This window comes from Xiphophorus hellerii, chromosome 12 (assembly GCF_003331165.1).
Source record: "Xiphophorus hellerii strain 12219 chromosome 12, Xiphophorus_hellerii-4.1, whole genome shotgun sequence".
In the NCBI taxonomy this organism is placed as follows: Eukaryota; Metazoa; Chordata; class Actinopteri; order Cyprinodontiformes; family Poeciliidae; genus Xiphophorus; species Xiphophorus hellerii.
In genome coordinates, this window is record NC_045683.1 from 867,294 (window position 1) to 890,236 (window position 22,943).

The 22,943-nt window shown below is 41.6% G+C and overlaps 2 protein-coding genes and 1 long non-coding RNA gene across 7 annotated transcripts; 1 reads left to right on the forward strand and 2 right to left on the reverse strand.

Moving 5' to 3' along the window:
* The first annotated feature begins 87 nt into the window (after positions 1-87).
* LOC116729460 (uncharacterized) lies at positions 88-8,764 on the forward strand. 5 transcript variants are annotated; one of them, XM_032578032.1, is made up of 9 exons: positions 88-1,075; positions 2,910-3,257; positions 3,475-3,611; positions 3,726-3,819; positions 4,881-4,980; positions 5,107-5,366; positions 5,497-5,680; positions 5,814-5,931; positions 6,096-8,764. In XM_032578032.1, exon 9 carries the CDS (start codon positions 6,430-6,432, stop codon positions 7,831-7,833), a length of 1,404 nt encoding a protein of 467 aa, XP_032433923.1. In that variant the 5' UTR covers positions 88-1,075; positions 2,910-3,257; positions 3,475-3,611; positions 3,726-3,819; positions 4,881-4,980; positions 5,107-5,366; positions 5,497-5,680; positions 5,814-5,931; positions 6,096-6,429; the 3' UTR covers positions 7,834-8,764. The 5 variants fall into 4 exon arrangements, with proteins under 5 accessions (XP_032433923.1, XP_032433927.1, XP_032433925.1 ...); XM_032578034.1 differs by having other exon boundaries at positions 3,726-4,980; XM_032578033.1 differs by lacking the exon at positions 88-1,075 and having other exon boundaries at positions 2,583-3,257.
* Positions 8,765-11,561: 2,797 nt separating this feature from the next.
* rsph14 (radial spoke head 14 homolog) lies at positions 11,562-16,860 on the reverse strand. Its single transcript, XM_032578041.1, has 6 exons — positions 15,691-16,860; positions 15,511-15,613; positions 14,510-14,628; positions 14,178-14,418; positions 13,909-14,045; positions 11,562-13,170 (listed from the first exon to the last, which is right to left on the reverse strand). The coding sequence occupies exons 1-6, from the start codon at positions 15,863-15,865 to the stop codon at positions 12,908-12,910; spliced, it is 1,038 nt and encodes a 345-aa protein (XP_032433932.1). The 5' UTR covers positions 15,866-16,860; the 3' UTR covers positions 11,562-12,907.
* A 5,310-nt stretch (positions 16,861-22,170) lies between these two features.
* Positions 22,171-22,630, reverse strand: LOC116729298 (uncharacterized). Its single transcript, XR_004341130.1, has 3 exons — positions 22,497-22,630; positions 22,338-22,411; positions 22,171-22,246 (listed from the first exon to the last, which is right to left on the reverse strand). It is a non-coding gene; the product is annotated as an uncharacterized LOC116729298 (long non-coding RNA).
* Between the last annotated feature and the right edge of the window lie 313 nt (positions 22,631-22,943).

The window sequence follows — 22,943 nt, forward strand, 5'->3', positions numbered from 1 at the left end:
ATTTTTCTCCTGCTCGAATGACTGCGGTAAGTTTCTTATTATAAGATAATGCAATTTTATGTTTTAAACATGAATTGTTTTACAATAATATTTATTGTGTACTCCGGCATGAGTTTTGATGTCTTAATACCAAGTTTTGTACGGCTAACCTGACCGAGTGAATGCCTAGCTTAAAATGTTAGCTCGTCCAACTCGACTATGTCCGCCTTAAATCCATGTCCAAGCCATATTACATAGATATGTTCTTTATTTTAAAAAAAAGGTGCCATAAATTCAGGAAAGCGTGTGGATTGAGAAAAAAATAAGTCACGTTGGCTGTATGGCTTTTCAGTACAACAGTAATGTTAACGGCCCCCCCCCTTTTTTTTTTTGCTAGGTAAATTTATGCCGGCATTTGCCTGCCTTGGTGCCTGGAGTTTCATAAACTAGCTGTTAGCCACTCTGCTCCTTTTTTCGTTAGTCTCTATTTTATTCTGGTTGAGTCTGTTTATTTAACATGGTTTGATTCGTTTTCAATTCCATTTGAGGGACATATTTTTGTAAACGGGATGGTGTGACTTGTGGTCGACAGTCTTCTTACCCCGCTACTCTGAATTATTGGAACTGTAAGCAGGTGCTAATAGTCCAGCTAGCTATGCAGTTAACACTGAATTGGGCGCGAGTGATGATTTGCACAAACCTTTCTTGACTCCTCCATTACCGTTGCTAATGCTAAAGGAAAAGTTGAAGAACAAGCGAGGCGACTTCATGAACTGTTCTAGTTGTTGCTAATGTAAAAGGTGCTCAGTAACTGTCTAACCTTGATAAGAGTCCCATGAAGTCAAATTACTTTGCACCCAAGACACATTAATCGGTAAAGTTTAATCATTATGTTTTGTGTAAGTGATGTAATGTAAGTTGAATTAACTTTTGAAGCAGTTGGCACATGTTTTACATGTGACAGCATTCCAGTACTAAAAGTGAATGACTGAGGAATTATGTGTTGCAGGAACCATGTTGATTAAAACAAGACTTGGCGAACAACAAACATTTGTCTGACTAACAGAGCCATCTCTGAAGGAGTTTTTGATTACAGGTAAGACACCGGTATTAATGAAGCTTAACAGGAAGCTATGAGGTGCTTGTAATGTTAATTCACCCATTGTTTTTTCAAAAGTAATGTTCCAGAGTCTATGCACATAGTATTAGTGAGTATTAGAGTAACATAACCTCATAATTGTGATTTACACAAACATTTAGATAGATAGATAGATAGATAGATAGATAGATAGCATTTATTGTCATTGAACAGAATTCAACGAAATTTCCATTGCAGCTCCCGTGCAAAAGGTCAAATATATACAGTAAAAATAAGCAAACACACAATAATAATAATAACAATATATACAACTAAATTAACTAAAGGCACTCAACCACACCAAAGAAGTAGCAGCAGGTCCAATATGGCTGTGTGGGGGTGGGGGATATGTATGTGTGACTGCGAGGTTATGATATGTGTGGGAGGGGGGGGCGGCAGGGAGTAATGGCTCTGACGGCTGTGGGGAAGAAACTGTTTCTCAGTCTATTTGTTGTAGTCCGTATATTCCTGTACCGCTTGCCTGATGGCAGCGGCACAAACAGTCTGTGGCCCGGGTGGCTGGGATCCATGGCTATGGATCCAGCTCTCTTCTTGACCCGGTCTGTGTAAATGGAGTCCAGGTCTTGGAGGGGGCATCCCACAATGCCTTGTGCTGTTCTCACCACCCGTGTCAGTTGTTTCCTCTCCAGTGCTGTGCAGCTGCCATACCACACAGTCATGTTGAGGCAGAGGATGCTCTCCATCATCGCCCTGTAAAAGTTCACGAGCAGCCGTGAGGAAAGTCCAGCCCGTCTCAGTTTCCTGAGGAAGAAGAGCCTTTGTTGTGCTTTCTTCACCAGGTGGGAGGTGTTTGTGTTCCAGGAGAGGTCAGACGTGATGTGGAGGCCCAGGAACTTGATGTTGTCCACACGTTCCACCACTTCTCCATCTATGAGAAGGGGAGTGTGATCCGTCCTCCTGGACCTTCTGTAGTCCACAATGACCTCCTTGGTCTTCCCTGTGTTCAGCACCAAGTTGTTGGCTGAACACCACTGAGTGAGCTGCAGAATCTCCTCTCTGTAGTGGGTCTCGTTGTTGTCTGAAATGAGACCCACTACTGTTGTGTCGTCCGCGTACTTCACGACTGTGTTGGTGGGGTGGATGGCCACGCAGTCGTGTGTAAACAGGGTGAAGAGAGCTGGGCTGAGCACACAGCCCTGCGGCGTGCCTGTGTTGAGGACCAGTGGGGACGATGTTGAGCCACTTATTCTCACCACCTGAGGCCTGTTGGTGAGGAAGTCTCTGATCCAGTGGCACAGTGAAGCGGGCAGCCCCACCTCGAGTAGCTTCAGCACCAGCTTGTCTGGGATGACGGTGTTAAATGCTGAGCTGAAGTCTACAAATAGCATCCTAACGTAGGTGTTGGGATGCTGCAGATGGGTCAGCGCTGTGTGCAGAGTGATGGAGACGGCATCCTCTGTTGACCGGTTCGCTCTGTAGGCGAACTGAAGGCTGTCCAGGTTTGCGGGGATGAAGTCTCTGATGTACCTCAGAAGAATCCTCTCAAAGCACTTCATGATCACCGGGGTCAGAGCGACGGGCCGGTAATCGTTCAGGCTGGTGATGGACATCTTCTTCGGTACAGGGATGATGGTGGAAGACTTGAGGCACTCAGGAACCGTGGCGAGCTGCAGGGACAGATTGAAAATGTCCAGAAACACTCCTGCCAGCTGGTCGGCGCAGGTTTTCAGCGTCTGGCCTGACACCTTGTTAAAAAAAAACGAAAACACGGGAGCTCCGAGCCGCAGCGTCTACACGCGCCGCCATCTTGTAACTTTGTCTTTTTCACTAGCATTTGCAAAATTTGGCGTGCCAGTTATAAGAGGGCGTGAAGGTTGTTGACAGTTCTGGGACTGAGCTGGATGAGGATGTTGTTAAGGATCCCTTGGCTGGAGTCCTAACCATCAAATATAAAACTGGTTTGTTACATTTGTCATTTATGTTAGTATTTAATGAGCTTGCTAATTCATTGTGGTTAGTGTTTTTGTGTTTCATCTGCTTCTCTTATGATCAAAATTTGTCTCCTTGGTGGAATTGCCTGAGGAATCTCAGCCAAGCTCGTCTGATTCTCAAGAGATACTCATTCTTTCAGAGAGTCCTTCTGCTAAACAAGCAGCAGCTAGACACAGAACCTGAACAAGTAAGAATTAACTCAAAAACTTACAAAAAGTATTGTGTTCTAAAAATCTTTATCACATTTTCCCCCAGAAAACCTACGATGCTTGGTAGTTGGGGTGCTAGAGCAGTCCACCAGCAGCCCACCACGTTTTTCTGTTAAATGTTGAAAGTTACAACAATTCAGAGGTGCACTAGCACTTGATATGTATTTAAAAGCTGAAATGATTTGTTCTTTTAAGTTGGTGGAATCCATTCTCAACAACACACCTGGTGGAGAAAGGATCATGAAGGAATTTAATCGAAGCAAGTGCCTCACAGATGAAACCAGAAGGAAAATGGTTAACATACTGGCAGCTGATATGACAGAGAAGATTGGGTAATTTGTAAATATTCTTTGGTTAGCTCAATGTAGTGTTTAGATGAAATTCAAGTTTTTGTTAAATTCAATGCATACCATGGATAATATACCTTGGCCATTTTAATTTTGCAGGATCTCACCACGCAGAGAGGTTAAAGAAATGTATTCCAGAGGAATCGTGAGCTTTTTTCCCTACCTCATTGATCCATTCTCCAGGAAAGGTTATGTAAGTATCATACAGCTGTGTTACTGTTAAATGATGCATTGAAAACTTTTAATTTCTATCAGGTCATTTATTTAACTGATGCAGTTGCTTTGCACATGAGTTTCCTTAGGTTGCAGTTATGAAATTGCTGCTGAGATTTTTTTTATTTCACCTTTCAACAATGTTTTATATAAACCTTCTAAAAATGTAACAAATGAGGCTACAAACACTTGAAACCCATAAATCTAGATGTGTATATTGCCTGTAAAAAAATGCGTGAAACTGAGACACATTAAAGAGAACTTGGAGACATTTTAGTATAGACATACCTAGGAGTTTTGCTATTTGGAACAGTTTGGTGCCATCTAGAAAAGTGGATATTCATCACTAAACTTGTTTTTTTTTACTTGTCTAAAATTGCTTCATTTAAATTTTTAAAAACTAATTACCATTCTTTTACCATCCCTTAACTCTGATTTTAATAAAACAAAAGAAACTTCTGTGTTTGACTAACTGGAAAATATTAATTTAAAGTTTTATATGTGAACACTTCTCATTTTCACAAGTCTAATCAAAAAATCTACATCAAATACTTTATGGCACTCAATTGTGTCCTGCCACAGCTCTAAACTGTTTCTTTTGTAGATCAGACCAAGACTAATTACAAGCTCCATAGTAAATTAGTTTTCACCTTCAGGATGCCAGCCTTCTGGCACCAACCGCAATACTTCCTTGACCGGATTGCATCGCTGCCATAGTAACATGATATGCAGGTCTGTGTTGACATGGGTGCACAAATGGGTGTCGGTGAACATGTGTGGTGTGTACATGATAGTGTAACTTCTGGGTGAAATGTGACAAGTTATATTTTTATATTCTTAGATGTCTGCTCTCAGCAGATTTGCTTGTTGTGTCAGTCAAAATCATGTGATCTGTCATTTTATTGACATCTGCCTATTTTTTGATTCACTTGCTTGTAGTTGTAACTGTTTGGTTTGCATAGAAATTCTTCATCAGCTTTTAGTTATGATTCTGACATTTCTGTGGCTATGTCTGCTTTTGCCATCCTTTCGATCCCCAAGGAGCATTATTACGATGCTGCAAGTGGTATCGGGTACTTAGCCTGGAGGATAAAAACTATTCAAAGATCCACTGCTAGAGACAGACGAACATCATATGGAGGTAAACCATTTACAACACTTGAAGATCTGCTACCGTAGGGAGGGTGTTGACTTCTTTGTGGGTGGTTAGTTTTTTTTTTCTTCTTCTTCTGTTTTTAAGTTTAAGTATATTTTTTATATTTAATAGCAAAATGCAAAGAAGCATTGCGTGAACATGGGCTTGGGGGACCAGCTGTCAGACAGGAGACCCAGTTTGTTCCAGAGACTGTCCTGAGTGAAGAAGAGTGTAAGGAAGCCATAGCACTGATTAAGCATTCAGCCGATGAGGACACAATCAAGAAGGAGATGAAGCTCACATTTGACTTCCGGTGCAACACGGTCCTCCACCCCCAACAGCCAAGCAACATACTCTCTGTGTTTCCACGTTTCAAAGATGTCAAAGGCTTGGTAATTATTTAAATGGTTATTTTGATAACTTCACAGTTATGTAAAAAAAAAATGTATTTTTGTGACAAGTCAAATGAATACAATTAATGTGGCTGGAAAATGTTAACGTTTTTCACTATCTACATTGTAGGTGGAGCAGGATTTTGTCCTGATGTTTGGAGAAGACGTGTCTGGCAAGTTTCTGGAGCAACAGATGACGTTCAAGAGAAAGATCATCCAACAATGCAGAAAACTTCCAACCACCAGTGACCTTGAAGAACTTCTCCTGGCAGCTGACCCTCCTGAGGATGCCACTGAAGTGGATGATGACATGAGTAAGGATGACTTTTTCCACATTATGTGGGATTCAGTTGTTGTGTGAGCTTCACTTAGTGATGCACACATACCAATTTTAATTGCATAGATTTTGCTGATGGTCAATTCAACATCAAATTTCTCTTGTCACAGGTTGGGATAATGACCTCTCATCAATTTTGCTGCTGCAACACCTCATTCCCCCCTCTGCATTGGGCCGAAAGAAACCTTGGAAGATGTCTGGGAGAAGCATCTTGTGGACTTCAAGAAGGTTTGTATTTGTTGCAAATTGTATTTGTTTTATTTGAGGTCGTTTCACTGAAGAGTTTCAGTTTTAGAGCCATATCACACATAAGATAAATGCTTTTTGCCCATATGAAAACTGTCTTGTGTATTGCAGCTATGGATTATAATGGTAATGTTTTTTTTTCTCAGACAGAAACCAGCATTCAAGAACATCTTGATGCCATCATGAGCACACAACCATATCTGCTGGCTGTGGGACAGAGGAAGAAAGTAGATCACCAGTTCTTCATCCTTGACAAAAATGTCATTGCTTGCAGGTCAACCTCTTCTCTTGGTGCTTTTGACGAACTGTTTAAGGCACATTATGTGTTTGCCGCAACATACAACCCTGTGCTGTGCAACATATTCATATTCATCCAAATCACTGTGTACAATATAGATGTAGGCAAAGTGAAGGAAAATCCTTGTGTGGTAGAAATTTGGGCTAGGTTGATTCACTAGTACGTGAACAGATTTGTTTGGCATGAAATGTTTTGTTTGTGAGGCAAAGTTAAGTTGCACAAATGTACTTGTTCGGCATATACGAGTAGTTCATGGTTACTTGGATGGAAAAAATCTTCGCCTTAAATGTGCTCAGTCTGGATGTGGCCGTGTGCTTGGAACCTTTTCTGGGTTTAGGAAACACTTAAACACCAAACACACTAACAATACTGACCAACAAGTCAGCAATGTCAATTCAAGCAGAGCAGACCTTGGTAATGCAGAAGATCTGGCAACAGCTAATGTAGAAGAGACAGCCACAACATCTACACAGTTGAAGTCCAACATCAGCATTGTAGATATGTGTGCTACTGCTATCGCACAACTCGGAGCAGCTGGATTAAGCCAGTCTACTGTTAAGAGATTTGTCTCATCCATGGAAGAAGTGATTTTTGAGACTCACAGTCAGGCTATGGATGTAGCTTTACAGTGCTTGCCTTCAGAGGATACACAAAACAAGACCAAAATAGAACAATCATTCAGAACATTGGAAAATCCATTTACACCTCTAAATTCAGAAGCAAAGTTAAACAAACACTTGAGAGAGAAATGGGGATTGGTTGAACCTATTGAAAAAGTGCTTGGCACAAGATTTGACAGCAGAAAAAACAAAAGTACTGGGACATATGATCAAGTCACTGATAGGTTTGCATATATACCCATTTTGGAAACACTGAAGAGTATTTTGCAAAAAAAAGAACTTCCAGAAATGTTCAAGCTTGGGTATATTCCCAAAGAAGGTGTTTATGCAGACTTGAGAGACGCCATCCATTTTAAAGAAAGTCCCCTATTTTCTTTGCAAAAAGATGCCCTTCAGATTCAGCTGTTTTATGACGACTTTGAAACTGCAAATGTATTGGGACCTAAAAAGGGGTTACATAAATTAGGTGCTATCTATTTCACTCTAAGAAATTTCAGTCCAATCTTTAATTCGTCTTTGCTAAATATTCATTTGTGTGCTCTATTCCATGCACAGGACATCAAACGATACAGTTTTAATTTGATACTTGAACCTCTTGTTAACGATCTGAAAGTACTTGAGACAGAGGGACTTAAAATTCCAACCTTTGAACCTGTGATTTATGGTACTGTGGTTCAGGTTACAGGTGACAATCTTGGATTGCATGGTCTGTTTGGCTTTGTGGAGTCATTTGGTGCTCGCTATTGCTGTCGTTTTTGTCTCCTTGAAAAGCACAGTTTTCAAACTATATTCTCTGAAGATGAACATGCACAACACTGTCAAACTGTACAAGCAGATCCTAGGCTTCCTCATGTATATGGTGTGAAACGTGTTTGTCTATTGAATTCACTTCAGTATTTCAACACGGCTAACAATTTTTCTGTAGACATGATGCATGATATTCTTAAAGGGGGTTGGTCAGTTTGAGGTAAAACTGATTCTGAAGTACATTCATAGCAACTTCCTAAGTACTGAACAAGTTGCTGGTAGAATACATGCATATGACTATGGTTTCAATCAGCAGCGAAACCGCCCACCTTTGTCAACAGATAAAATGCTGGATGGAAGTAATGACTTGGGTTTAACAGCCATGCAGTTTTGGTGCTTGTTACGCAATATGCCTCTGCTATTTGGTGATTTGATTCAAACAGATGATAAACACTGGCATCTCCTACTTTTGCTTCTACATATTGTTAGCATTGTATTTTCGCCAGTCTTGTCAGAAGGCATGACAATGTACCTCAAACATTTAATCATTGATCATCATCGGTTGTTTAAGCAATTATTTCCGAAAATAAATCTCTTGCCAAAGCATCACTTCATGATACATTACCCTCGTAGTATAAGGCACATTGGTCCAATTTTGCATACATGATGCATGCGTTACGAAGCCAAACATAGTTTCTTCAAGAAACAATTAAAAAGCTTTAAAAACATTACTAAAACATTAGCGAAAAAGCATCAAAGTTACATGGCAATGTATCATGAATCATTTGGCCAGGAAAGATTCAGTGTAGGTCCAGGAAAGATGGTGACACTTTGTGAGTTAAAAGAGGGAGAAGCGATTGCTGCAAAGTTTGGAATTGTTTCGACAACCAGTGTGTTTTCTGCCAAGTGGATAAAATACTATGGTACAGAGTACCGTCCTGACTTTATTATATGTACTGAGCAGTGACGTGCGGTGAGGTTCATAGCTGGTGAGGCACTGATGTCATCAGAATCAGATTTGCAAATAGATGCATAGATTGACAGCAGTTTACAGGTTATGTTTCACTTCTGCATCCTTACACATACAAACTGTAGCTCACAAAACACACATTTCCTTAAAAAACAAAACAAAATAAATGTTATTACTGTCTTACCTTTACTTATAAATGAAGTCCATGCGTCGCTCCTTCTGCACAAAAACATCCGTCACTTTGCGATAGAAGTCCTCCTTATCTTCCTTCAGTTTTAAAAGTCTCTCTGTCTCAATGGAGATCACTGCCAGGGAAGAAAGCCTTCCTTGATCCGTCCTGTTCCTGCTGTATGTTTTCAGTCTCTTCAGGGCTGAGAATGACCGCTCCACTGACGCTGTAGTAGCTGGCACCGTGAGCACGAGCTGGAGCAACTTTGTCGCCTCAGGAACAGTTACAACAAGATCCTTCTCGGCCAAAAAGTTGAGAAGCTGTCCAGGAGATTTGCATTCATCCCTCACCGTTTTTGAGCTATACAGTCCAATGAGATCGGCCTTCAGTCTGACAAAGTCAAAAAACTTGACATACTTTGACAGGCTCTGCAGTTTCGTGTCATCAAAATGTTGTGACATTTCATAGAACTTTGCGCAATCCACCAAACCGAGGAAAGCAAGTTCATCAAAATGGCCAAACCTAGCCTTCATTTGATCGCTGATGTTGTCAAGAATGTTACAGAACAGGTGTCTCCGTTCATCTGTAGCCGAATGTCTGTCTGTACCATCTGTCAAACCAAGTGCGCCGCATTTCTGCTCGAATCGGAGGTAGTAACTGTCAAACTCCAGTCTCATGCGCTCCATGACTGAAACTGTATCCCGGATGCGCGCAACACAGTATTCAATGTCCGTCACTTTGTTTTGCAGCACTCTGAAAAGTGCGTCAGTCTCATTGAAAATGCCATCAAATGTATCGATAAGAAAGCATGTAGATGCTTTTGACAGCCACCGATCATATCCTGCTGCCATCATCAGCGTGTCATTATCCCAGCTATCGGGATTTTCCATAATGACATTGAACACAGCACGCAGATCGTTTTGGTGCATGCTTATTGTCTGCAGCAGCCGAGAATTTGAATTCCACCTTGTCGGCGCTGCTCTGGGTAAACGGCGCTTGACAACATCATCCAACAAACGAGTGCGCTTTGTGGACTTGCTGAAAAACGCCCCGAGTCCCTCAGCTGTTTTAAAAAACGCACGACACTTGGGCATGCACGTTGCTGAATGCAATAGCACCAGGTTCAGCTTGTGTGCGTAACAATGTGTAAACATGGCCTCAGGCACCTTTTCCTTAATTTTAGCCTGCACCCCATTAAGCTCTGATGCCATTACAGCTGCCCCATCATATGTCTGAGCTACAAGCTTATCAACACAGCCGTATTTCTCCAGCACACTCAGGACATACTCAGCTATGGCAGGTGCACGTCTGTCCGCACTCACATCATCGAACCCCAAAAACGCCTCCTTCACCTTACAGCCTGCTTCAGGTTGAGTCACATAGCGCAATATGACGGAGATCTGAGCTTTGCTTGTGACATCTGTGGTCTCGTCTACTTCTACAGCTACAAATGGGGCTGCACTTATGTCCTGCTTAATATCATTTCTAATGACATCGCCGACTGCTTCAATTAATTCATTCTGTATTCTATTGGACAAGCCGGAAAATACAGTGGATGTCTCCAAATGTCTAGCTAGTCTGTCATCTTTCTCAGCAAGGACATGCAAGAGTTCAACATAGTTGCCACGATTAGCAGAGCCCATGCTCTCATCATTTCCATGAAATGCTAGCTGCTGTCTAGCGAGAAAGCAGGTCGCATTGAAGAGATCTTTTAAAATCTCTCGGTTCTCCTTTACCTTAGCATTGTGGATGCTGATGTTGAGTCTCCGCTGTTCATCCAAAGCCAAATCTATCCTGGACAGGCCGAAGGTTTTTAGCGCAATTTGGCTTTGAATATGAGTGGTGGACCGCTCATGTTTGGTGAGGGATCTTTGCAAGTTCTTCAAGTCACCAAATCCCATCTGAGTCCACACAGTGCCACAAGTTGAAAAAAGAAGGCAAGGAAAGCAGAAAAGGCGGTTTCGAGCAGGACATCCACAAAGCCAGTCTTTTCGTGAATACCACTCGGTTTGAAAAGAGCGGTTAACCTTCTGTCCCGTAGTCTGAAACAAACCTTTCAGCTCCGGCGTTGGTCTTCCTTTGGTTATTATCTCCTGCTTCGATTGAAAGTCCACTTGAGAAAACTTTTTTAGTGTTGTAATGTAGTCATCCATGTCGAAAGTCGGGATAAGCGAGAGGAAAAAAATCACTATCTCTATTATAATCTATCGCTGCACTTGACTTGCTTCCCGAATCGTTTAGCCTAGCTCGCTGTCACTTACTCGGCAGTTGAGGAGTGAACAAGACGAACGTCTGGGATCTTGAGCGCCCCCTGCCATGAGGCAAGAGAACTGCCTGCCTCACCTCGAACCTGTTCTCTGCCGTTTATAATCGCTTATTACACGAAACACGTTACACAAACACAGTTGGTGACAAAAAGCACTGTACATTATATACATAAGCTAAATTATTGGAAATAAGTTCACATATTAAATTTGTTTAAACCATTTTATTGACGCCGTACAGCAACATGCTCTCTCCGCTTAGCAGCCAGCGCAGAGCCAGGGGTTGCGCAATCCAAGGTGAGGCAGAACTCGCTGCTGCCTCACCGGCATCGCTTCCAAGCATTTGAATGGGAAAATAAGAAAATTCAGCGATTTTGAACAAATAAAAATCGAAATTGGTGAAGCTACATGAAAAATAAATATTTTTTAGTACAAACCACCGGATGAATATAACAATTTAAATTACTTTATGATTATATATTTTCTTTCTTTCCATGATGGCTGGTGAGGCACTGCCTCCCCTGACCGCACGTCACTGGTACTGAGGTAGCATGTGAGATGCCTGTATTTTGTAAGATTCAAACAATTGTTGTAAAAGATGACAGTGTTTTGCTCTGTGGAAAATTGATGGAAACCATGTGTTTTGATGACCACTACCATGCCTTTAAGGTCAAGCTGCATCCAGATAATGTTCGAAAGGTTTTGCATATAAATGATCTGTTATACTTCAAACCATTTGATGTTCAAATGAAGTACGGTACGACAGATACTGCCTTATATGTGGTTCCATATTGCCATTTTATGCAGACATAGGATAATTTTGCTAATGGTGTTCTTAAGAGACTGAAGTTAACTGTTTGTGGACTTGAGATCGGGTGTTTGGCATGCCAGGCACCCTGGAAGCCATTTTACAGTCAATGCTAAGTCCTCTACTGTAATAAGATGTACACCATGTCATGTTACTGTAACACTACTAAAAGTGTGTTAACTAAAAGTTAACAAATCCTTTAAATCTGCTTTAGTTCAATAAAGTTAAGTTAAATGCATTTCTGTGGTAACTTGATTTTATTCAATTGTACATTTTAAAAGCATTACTGAATTATGATTGTCATTTAACTCTACAAAAGTGTAAAAATAGCACTGCATATATATCTGTGTGGAGTTGCTTTTTCACAGCAAAAGAGTGAAAACACTCTAACACTCTGTGTGTCAGAGTAACACTCATAGGAGTTATATGAAACTCCAGTGTTGATTGTCAATAACTCAGTGCAGTGTTGAAAATCAGAGTTAATTTGTCACCACTGTGGAGTAACTTATTAACTCTGATTAGAATCATATTTACTCTGATCAGTTATTTAAGTAGGAGTGTTAAGTTTTATTAACACTGCAGTGTTAGTCAGTGTTAAAAATTAACTCTATTTTGAGTTAAATTTAACTCTGAAAATGTAACACTATTGAAAGAGTTAAATTAACACCAATTCCGATAAGGACCAAATAGACTCGGAGACGGTGTTAAATTTAACTCTTTAGGTGTTGATTTAACACTACAAAATTTACTGTGTGGACCTGGTGACCAGTACCGGTTCCTTTACAACTTCGTTCTTTAACTTTTAACTTAAAGTTCATATTTAAAACAAATTAATGATAAAACTCATAAGAATGTTTTGTTTTCTCTTATTTCATAAAAACATTATTTTTAATAATCTTTAATAAAAAAATTATATAAATATATATTTTATTCCAATGATCCTGAACTGATCTGAATTATTAAAACAACATTTTAGAAACTAATGACCAAAATAATAAACTCCGGTAGTTTTCTAGTTCTATATTTCCTGTCGGGTGGAACAGGCCGGCCTTTGGGCCAGCAGAACCGGGTCGGTGGTTCGGTCAGGGCTTCCAGGTGACCACCTTGATGGCGGTCCGCGCCGCGCGCCGCACGTCCTCGTCCTGCTCGTTTCTCCTCCGCTCCAGCAGGGGGAGCGCTGTGCTCAGGATGACGCGGCCCTCCGGGGCCTCGGACAGCGCCGTCAGGGCCCTCAGGCAGTAGATGACCAGAGTCTTCCTCCTCTTCTTCTGCTCCTCATCCTCCTCCTCAGACAGCAGCTCGAGGAGGACTGGGATGACGCCCAGCTCCAGACACAGGTATTTACCTGGAAGGGGGCGGAGCTTGAGTCAGACTGACGTCAGTTCAGAGAGAAGCTGAGAGAAACTTCTGGATCCTGATCCCGACATTAAAAACTCACTGAATAAAAAACACAAATAATTTTCTATCTGCTGAAACTATTAATAAACATCAGATATAATCAATGGAAATACTTTAGAGAACCACAATTTGGCCAAAACTTTCTTTTTTTTTTTTTTACCCCTCCAGGGTCTTTTGTGGCTCTAGTGTCCCTTATGTGACAGCAGGCTGACAGGAAACAGGGAAGGAGAGGCAGGAAGACATGCGGCAAATGTCGTCGGGTCCGGGAGTCGAACCCGCGACGGCCGCGTCGAGGACTCAAGGCCTCCAAATATGGGTCGCGCTAACCACTACGCCACCAAACGCCCGGCCAAAACTTTTTACTTGCAACGTCTGATGACGTCATTTTAAAAATATTAAATCACATATTTACTCAGCACTTGAGTAACTAAACAGGAAGTGGACCTGAACCCAACAGGAAGTGGACCTGAACAAACAGGAAGTGGACCTGAACTGAACAGGAAGTGGATGTGAACCCAACAGGAAGTGGACCTGAACTGAACAGGAAGTGGACCTGAACTGAACAGGAAGTGGATGTGAACCCAACAGGAAGTGGACCTGAACTGAACAGGAAGTGGACCTGAACTGAACAGCAAGTGGACCTGAACTGAACAGGAAGTGGATGTGAACCCAACAGGAAGTGGACCTGGGCGGATGATGACGGTGTTCATGATGACTCCGGCGGTGTTGGTCTGAACGTCGAGGTTCCTGTCATGCAGCAGAACCAGAAGATTGGAGAGGATTCCCTGATCGCAGACCTGCTGCTTCCCGTCAGCAGGAACACTGGATGAGACGATACACACATGTTAACACACACACACGTTAACACACACACACGTTAACACACAATAACACACTAACACACATTAACCCCCCCCCCACCCCCCGCCTGTTGGACCCGTTCTCCAGCCGGACCTGAGCGCCATCAGGGCGGCCGCCGCCTCCCTGCGGATGCTTGGGGAGGTGTGTGTGAGCGTCTGGCCCAGGACGCGGACGCCGTCGGAGGCCAGAGCCGGCAGAGGGTCCAGCCTGGAGCAGGAGGTCAGGGTGGAGAGGAGCAGCTCCTGCTCCTCCTCCTGCTTCTCCTGCCGCACCTTCTCCAACTGACACAACTTCAGCATCAGCTTGTGGACCAGAGAGAGCAGAGCCTCAGCGCCTGCAGGGGACAGACAGGAGGACGGACATGAGGACAGATGCTCTCAGTGAGGGCTAGGGTTAGCCGCGTTGGTGCTGCAGCGTTGGTTTACCTGCAGGCTGCTGAGCCAGGCTGCTCAGCACCCGGTGGGCGTTGGTCCTGCAGGAGGCCGACGGGTCGTCCATCAGGTCGGAGAGCGGAGTGAGGAGGGAGGAGGCCAGCAGAGCCGACCTGAGGAACAAACGGAGGATGGAGGCGCCCCCTGTTGGCCAACCCACTTACAGCAACAACTAACCTCTAAAACGTTTCTGGTTCATTTCAAACTATTTATTTATTTATTTGTTTGTTTATTTATTTATTTATTTATTTGTTTGTTTGTTTTTTAGGCTTCTTGATCTGAGTTCGAATTTCGTACCACAAACATATTAATATGAGCTGATATGATAATAAAATAATCCTCATCATCACTGAGAAATCAATTTCTTACTGTAAAACTTATGAAACTAAAGTTGTTTTGAGAGAAACTGTTTGTGCAGAAATTAAAATAATTTTGTGTCAATTTGCTTTTATTTAAGATTCAAGTAATTTAAAAAAAATGAAAAAATAAACTGCAAAAAATGTGAAAAAATAAAAATCTTGCTATTTTTGTTTGTTTTAATATTTTTTCAGACTTCTTTGAGATGTTATTTTTTCAATATTTAAAAAATAATTCATAAGATATTTGGAAATACATAAAATAAAAAAAAGAAAGTTCCTCTCTAAATGTTTTTGTTCAAAGTTTTTAAATGTAAACTTTTGTTTTCTCCTTGTCAAAATGTTGAAACAGTTTTCATAACCCAGTGAATTATTTCACTGAACAAAGAACAAACATGAATATTTACAGATGAATCAAAACATTTTGACAGTTTCATGTTGATCATTTTATCCCAGCAACATAAAACTTCCCAAACTTTATTCTGTTACTAAATAAGTTATTAAAGAAGTTTTATGTTTGGTTTCTTGTTATTTTGTTCCATTTTCTTTTTAAAAACCAGATTTTGTTCATAACTTTTTCATGTTTCCTCTCCAGGCCGTGCGGCTGGTCCTCCGGGACCTCTGACCTCTGACCCCTACCTGCCGATGCTGTGGTTCATGACCAGTTGCAGCAGCTCGCAGGTTTTGCTCCTGACTGCAGCATCCTCGTCCTGCAGCAGAACCTGCAGCTGCTTCAGGAAACCTGCAGCGAAGGACAAACAGGCCGGACCGTGAACGCACCATTCTGCTGCCGCCCCGGTTCCGGTTCGGCCCGCTCACCTCCAGTCACGGTCTGGTACAGCCGCTCCGGCTCGTGGACCAGGTCGCAGAGTGACGTCAGAGCGCGCACCTTGTGGGCGGGGTCTTGGACCTGCAGCTGCTCGAACAGCTGCGGGACGGCGCGGCGGCCGAACGCCACCGGGGCCCGGTTCGGGTCCATCACTGCTGTTGTCATCGGAACCGCGTTTCCCTGCTTCAAGTCCTCCGGTTGGACTGACGCCGCTGTTGCCTAGTAACAGCGGGTAAACATTGCTGCTGCGTTCAGGGACCGCATGGAAAACCCGTCAGTTCAGAGTCTGATGGTCAGTGATCACTAGATTTATTATTGATTTATAGATTATTGATCAGCTCTGGTGGCATTTCCTTAGTGTTATGTGTGACTCTGAGGCGCCACCTGCTGGTGAAAATATCAGAGTTAAAATATGACAAAGAGCAAAACTTTTCTGAAATGTTTCAGAATTAAAATCATCATTAATTCCCTAAAACAATCACAAGTTCTGTTCATCCATCAGTTCTCTGTTTTATAATCTGTGTGATTTTTTATGTCTTATAAATCAAAATGAATTATAAAAATGTAATTCTCTAAATAATTTGAATTAACGAGTTAAAATGACATTTATTTTCCCTTTGGCATCAGTAAAGTATCTTGTTCCAGTGAATGCTGAACAGTTATCGCCTCTAAAATTAATAATCCTCCTTTTAATTGTTGAGTTATTCTTAAAAATGTACATTTTATGAATTTCTTCGTCATTATTTCCAGAAATTTTCTCCCAGATTGAAAAGTTTCCCTCAGGTTGTTTATTTGAGCTCAGCTTTAATCACAGCATGTTTATTATATTTATTATGTTTATTATATTTAATATGTTTATTATATTTAATATATTTATTATGTTTATTCTGCTTTAGAAATCTTTTCCAGAAACGCTCAGAGTGAAAACATGAAGAAATCGTTTCTGCCTCGTTCATAATCATATCAGGACTTTCCTGGCGATGAAATGTTCAGTTAAATGAATAAATATTCATGTGAATCATAAATTGTTCCTGCTGAATGACTGTAGAGATGAATGTTTGTTACATCATCCTCTGGTTTATTAAGGAAAATATTCATTTTAAGGTAAATCTCACTTTAAGTATCGATTAATTCAAATTCCTGAAACTCTGTTCAACTGAAATGTTTCTGCAGAATCCAGTTTGATGTTTAATCAAATATTTTCTTCATGCAGGTTGAATCAACTAAATTATTCTCACTTAAAATGAGCAATTATTATAATTCACTAATATGAGTTTGTTCAGCCATTAGACGACTGATTTTTATGCATAATTTGAAATAATTATTTGGGTTAAATTACAGAATTAAATTATAACAAATAAATATTTTAGATTAATTATCTATCAGAACTTAAACAAAAGTTTAGACAATTTTTCTCTTGTTGCTAAACTTGATAAATTTGTGAGTTAAAACTAAAACAGTTTTTTATCTTTGATACTTTAGTTCAGAATCTGAAAAACTTTATTGTCATGTGAGAAAACACACTGTAAAAAATATCAACTCTCAAAGGCAATGCAAAGAAATAAATAATAATAGATAAAAAGCCACCTTCCTAAAATAATGATGAAGCCATTTTGTGCCTAAAGAAAACAGAAAACTGTGTTTTGTCAGGAAGATGATTTTCAAGCTAAACTACTTTCACATTTTTTAGTGTTCATACAAAACGTGTATGAAAACATTCATATATTCAAACAGATAAAAATGATCTTAAAATGTAAGAAATATGATTAGACAGAAAAACACATAAAGACATCAGAGTTATTAAAAAATAAGAAAAGCTGCAGAAAAGACCGAGGTGCTTCAAACTGATCACAAACATTTATGAATTATTGTCGAGTTATTGCAACATAAACAGGCCCAGTGTTGTTTCTGTCTGTGGGAACTTTCCACGGATTTCCACTCATTTCTGAACCAAAACTCAATTCACCTTTTAGTCCCAAACAGAACCACCGACCCAAAACAGCGTTTCCCCTTATGGGACCCATCAGGGGCCGTGGGCCCCAAAACATTCACACACACACACACACCCACACACACACACCCACACACCCACACACACACCCATATCATCAGCAGTGGTGAACACGATTAAACTCAGTTATTTTTTAGAAGCCTTCATTATAATTTCAGTTTATTGCGTAAAACGAGTTTCTGGTTTTCTTCAGGATTCTTTCTGCAAACACTGAGAGCATTTCTAAAGAATCATACGAAGCAGCTTGTATTACCTGCAGATTCTTCCTGTAAACACTCAGTTCCTCTCTCCAGTAAACATCAGAAAACATTAAATTTAATTAACATGAAATGAAACATCAGAAGATGTTGCAGCGTCAGAGGAACGCGGTTTGGATCAACAGGATTCTCTGAAACTACCACTGAAGTTGTGATGCAGGATTGTAAACTGTAATTGTGTGAACCCAGCGGCTCTCACGTCCCAGAGCATCATGGATCCACCGTTTGGTTTTGGTCTCATCTCTGACATTTGGTGGAGTTTCTCTGGCAGCCATGTTTCCTCCAGTGTTTCTGTCTCGTTGGTCTCTGAAGAGCCAAACCTCCAGATTCTGCTTTCAGATGAAATTATTTCTGGATTTTCTTTCCCGGTTGATGCTGAAGGTTTTTATCTACCTGATGTTTGTTTGGTTCGGCAGAATCCCTCATTTAACATTTTATTTTAGAGTTTGAACTCTGACCTCAGTTCCTTAGATTTATTTTTATCTCCATTTCCTGTTTTTACACTTCAGATACTTTTTTTTCACAAATCATAGAAAATCTTTTGATTCTCAGAAACATCAGATCAGCTCTGAAAGGTGGAGGGTCAGAAACTCCCTGACCTTTTATTGACCTTTTGCTGATTAGAAGGTCAGTAAAAGGTCACAGGGTCGTGACCCCAGGTGAGGCTCTCTGACTAAATGCTCCTGTTGAGCCTTCAGTCAGGCTGACCTGCAGCTTTGCTCTGACATGAAGCTGAACCTTAGTGGACCTGCAGAGGAAACGGTGATATTTCTAACATCCATCATCATCATCATCATCATCATCAGGACAACCCGTCCAGGTTGAACTGTGACCTGCAGCCATGCAGAGTTAAAGACTTGGAGGAAAATGACTTGTGAACATTTAAGAACTGACACGAAGAAATGAATCAAACTTTTTATTAAAACAGTGAAGCTTTCAGCTGATCCAGATTAAATGACAGACATCATCATGTGTTAACATTAATAATAAATAGTAACGCTGACATGATTTATGGCAGTAACTGAACCCCGCAGCAGTTTGATGATATTTCTGCTCATTTCTTGACCTCCAGGCTGAATGCTGGACCTTCTCTCTGCTCATCGGTGCTGAAGCTGCCGGACGCTGATGGGAGATTCTGCTGGTTCTTCACAGCATCGAAGAATGTTTGGCAATCGTTTGTGAAGTTTCCCTTTTCCTCTGACTTTAATACTTTGAACTTTTCTGAAATCTTAGCCATCTCTTTGAACTGATCCTTAAAATATCTCTCCTGCCACTCACTGATGGTTCTGTACTCTCTAACTAGGAGTTCAGCGAGCTTCTCCATGTTTCCTCCTGCTGCGCCTCTGAATCCTCTCAGCGGTTTGTTCAGCCAGGTTCCCCCATCAGCCATGGTGATGTAGTTTGGGTCGAACCAGAACCTCTTGTCCTCCATGCTCAGAGCCATGAGGGTCAAAGGAAACGTCCGGAAGTTTCTGGCCGATTCACTGATGACTGAAGCTGTGAAATACGTGGTGCACCAAGCTTCCCTCTCTGGAGACGGGATATACGCCATCTCTCCGAGGAAAATGTTTTTGAAATACTGAACACATTCGTTCGAGTGTTCTTCTTTTTCACTTTTTCCTTCAACAGCAGGTCTTATATCTCGGTAACTTTCCTTGTTCATTTGGTTATTGATATTTTGTTTAATGTTATCAACAGAGTCAGATTTCTTTTTCTTGTCCAGCTTCTTTCCAACAGGAAACACATAAAGACTTTCAGGGTCGACTTCATAAATCCAGTTATTAACCATCAGATGTGTGACTTGATTCTTTTCATTCTTTGCAAAGTGATGGATGATGTTTCTGATGTCACTTCCTGTTTGGATTGCAAAACAGTTTTTCAGAATTTTGGTTTTTTTGTTATTATCTTTTTCTTCAAACTCAATAACTGTCTTGAATTTTCCATTGTTGTCTTTCTTTGTTTTTTGTTCTCCAATGATAAAAACTGATGGGTCTGAATCTTTTTCACAGAGTTCTTGTGGTTTTATTTCTGGTGGACCTGGATGAAAGAATCCCCACGTCAAACTTTCAAGGATCCTGAAAGTTTCCTTGAATTTAGTTGGTTCATCAAGACCTGAAGGAATTTCCTTATAAACTTCTGGATCAGTGAAGCTCTTTGGTTCCTCTTTGTCGAGATGCTTATTGTCGTTTCCCTTTTTGTTTCCTCCGTTGCCCAGCAGCGCCGTCTGATTGGTGGGAACTTCCTGCCCGGTGCGGCGGCGGTCGTCCCTCCTCCTGATCTCTCCGGTCCGGCCGACGGTCAGAACCAGCTTCTTGGTGAGATCTCCAGATCTCCACCGCGCTCCGTCCTGACTCAGGACGTCTCCCGTCTCCGCCACCTGGACGGCGGTCTTCCACAGGTGCAGCTCCGTCTCCAGGCCGGCTTCGTGCAGCGTCTGCAGCAGAGCTGGTGGGAAGCGGCGGTCCGATCCCACGCCGCAGGCCACCACTGCAGTGGTTTGGATCTTCTGGCCGATCCTGGAGGCACTTTGGATGATCCTGGCCACGTCTCGGTAGCTGTACCCTGATATCCTCATCTCTCCTGAAGGCTCTCTGGCTCCGTGACCCACCAGAACCAGGCTGCTGCGTTCTGACAGAGGCGCCGCCTGACCTTTGACCTGCCGGACTCTGTGCTGGGGACGGACGGCGTGAAGCGAACTGACCGCTGGATGTTTGTGGTAGAGAGAAGCTGCAGCTGTTCTCACCACCTCATCGTCTGCTAACATGACGATCTGCTGCTGGTCAAACTCTACCAGGGGACCATCTGGGCTCGGGGCGGTTCTGGAGGTTCTGGAGGTTCTGGAAACCGGGTCGGCTTCATGCGCTGCTTGATCCATCTGGGGGTTCTGCTGGTTGGGTTCTGACTCACAGACTGTCTGGTTGTAGAGGAGCTTTCTGCTGACTGGGAGACGCTGCTGCGGTTCCGACCCGTTTTCCTGCCCGGTGTTTCCGTCTGATGGGTCGGTGCTGCGGGTCGGAACCAGAACTTCCTGTGTGCAGCTGGGAGAGATCTCTGCAGCACTTTGCAGCCGGTCCGCCATCGTCTGCTGGTCAGAACCAACCAAGAAGGCGTCCAGAACCTGGAAACCAAACAAGCTTTGGTCAGAACACAGGAAGGTTCTGCTGCGGTTCTGGACGGGATAAACCATCAGGTAAATACACAAAAACATTTAAATAAAAATGATTATTTTTATCTTAATTTAGTTTAACTAATCACATTTTAACTGATTATTTAAAATAAGTGCATGTAAAGTTTTTCACCAGGTTATAATAACTTTATTTTTGTAAAAACTTCATTTGTTGTGAATTTTGCTGCATGAACAAACTGAACAGGTTTTTATTTTTTACCGTGTCGTTGTGCAGCAGCTGTTCGTTGATCAAACTGCAAGGAAAAGATAAAACATTATGGATTTACATTAATATATTAAAATAAATAAAGTTATATTGTTTTAAAGTTCTTTTTAAGTCTATTTTGTTTCAGTTAAAGAAAAATGTCTTTTAAAAAACCAGAAACTTTATTTGCTGCCACCTACAGGAATTTGACAGTAACAGCAGGTTTACAGTCAGTAAATAAACTTTATTAATATTTTATAAATGTTGTACACAAATACAGAAACATGATTAATATAAAACAATAAGCCAATAAGAACAGCTGATAAAAACAGAACATGTTTACACGTCATGTTTCTATAATTTAAACTCTGAGATTAAGTTTTATTAATATTATTCTCTACATGTAAAATGTTTGTTTTCTTTTCTAAATAGTAGAAATTGACATAATAATGACTGAGGCAAATAGAAAAACTAAATAAAGTGCTTTTATTTTGAATACTGGATTGCTTGAAGTGTCCTTGGTAAACGGCCTGAGGAGTTTTTCATCAAGTCCAGAGGACTCCAAACATTCACACACATTCACACACATTCACACACACAACCACACACCCCCACACACCCCTACACACACACACACACACACCCACACACATTCAGGTGCTTTGTAATGTGGCAACTATCTTAGCAGCTGTTACAGAAGAGAAGGTCAGAGGTCACCTGACTGAATGATGTTAGCTAGCATTAGCTCCTCCTACCTGACTGAATGACTATAGCTAGCACTAGCTCCGCCTACCTGACTGAATAATGTTAGCCAGCGTTAGCTCCGCCTACCTTGGTGAGGAGATGTGCAGCTCTTCCTGCGACGTTCCTCTGAGGTTCAGCTTCTCCTCAACTTCTCCTCTCATCTCTGAAACATGAACACAGGTCAGAGGCTCCATCAGCTCTCTGCTGCAGATAGCAAGAGGTCAGAGGTCATTCTGACTATAAACTTTTCATACCAGACTGGTTGGTGAGGATGAGGAGGCTGAAGATGACCAGGAGTCTCCATGTCTGCCTCCATCTTGCCATCATGCTGCAGAAGAAGAAGAAGAAGAAAGTGACGACCTGATGAATGTTGTCATGTAAAAACCTTCAGAGCTGCTTTAACTTGAACTGACCTGGAAACTGGAGAGTCCAGATGAGAGTCTGACGGGAACCAATGATGATGATGATGGTGAAGAAGCTGAAGCGACTGACCCGCTGCGTGTTGAGTCTAGTTTATATCAGACTGGATCCTCCCACGGGGGGCGGAGCTTTAAACATGCTACAGAAAGATCAAAGGTCCTGAATCTAATAAAATAAACTCAGTTGTTCATAACGAAACGTATAACAGCTGCAGATCTTTGTAATCTCTCCTGATTATTTACTTTCTCCAGGATCTCAGTTAATTTCTATCTTCTGTTATGTTCTGGTTCTGTAACAGAAACACTGGCAGAAAACCATCCGAGTCGTGTCATCAGAGAAATCTGCATCTCACTGAAAAACCAAGATTCTAATCTACAAACGTCTCCATGTGATGAAACATCAGAGCGTTCAGCAACGCCCGAGGTCATAATCTGACCTGA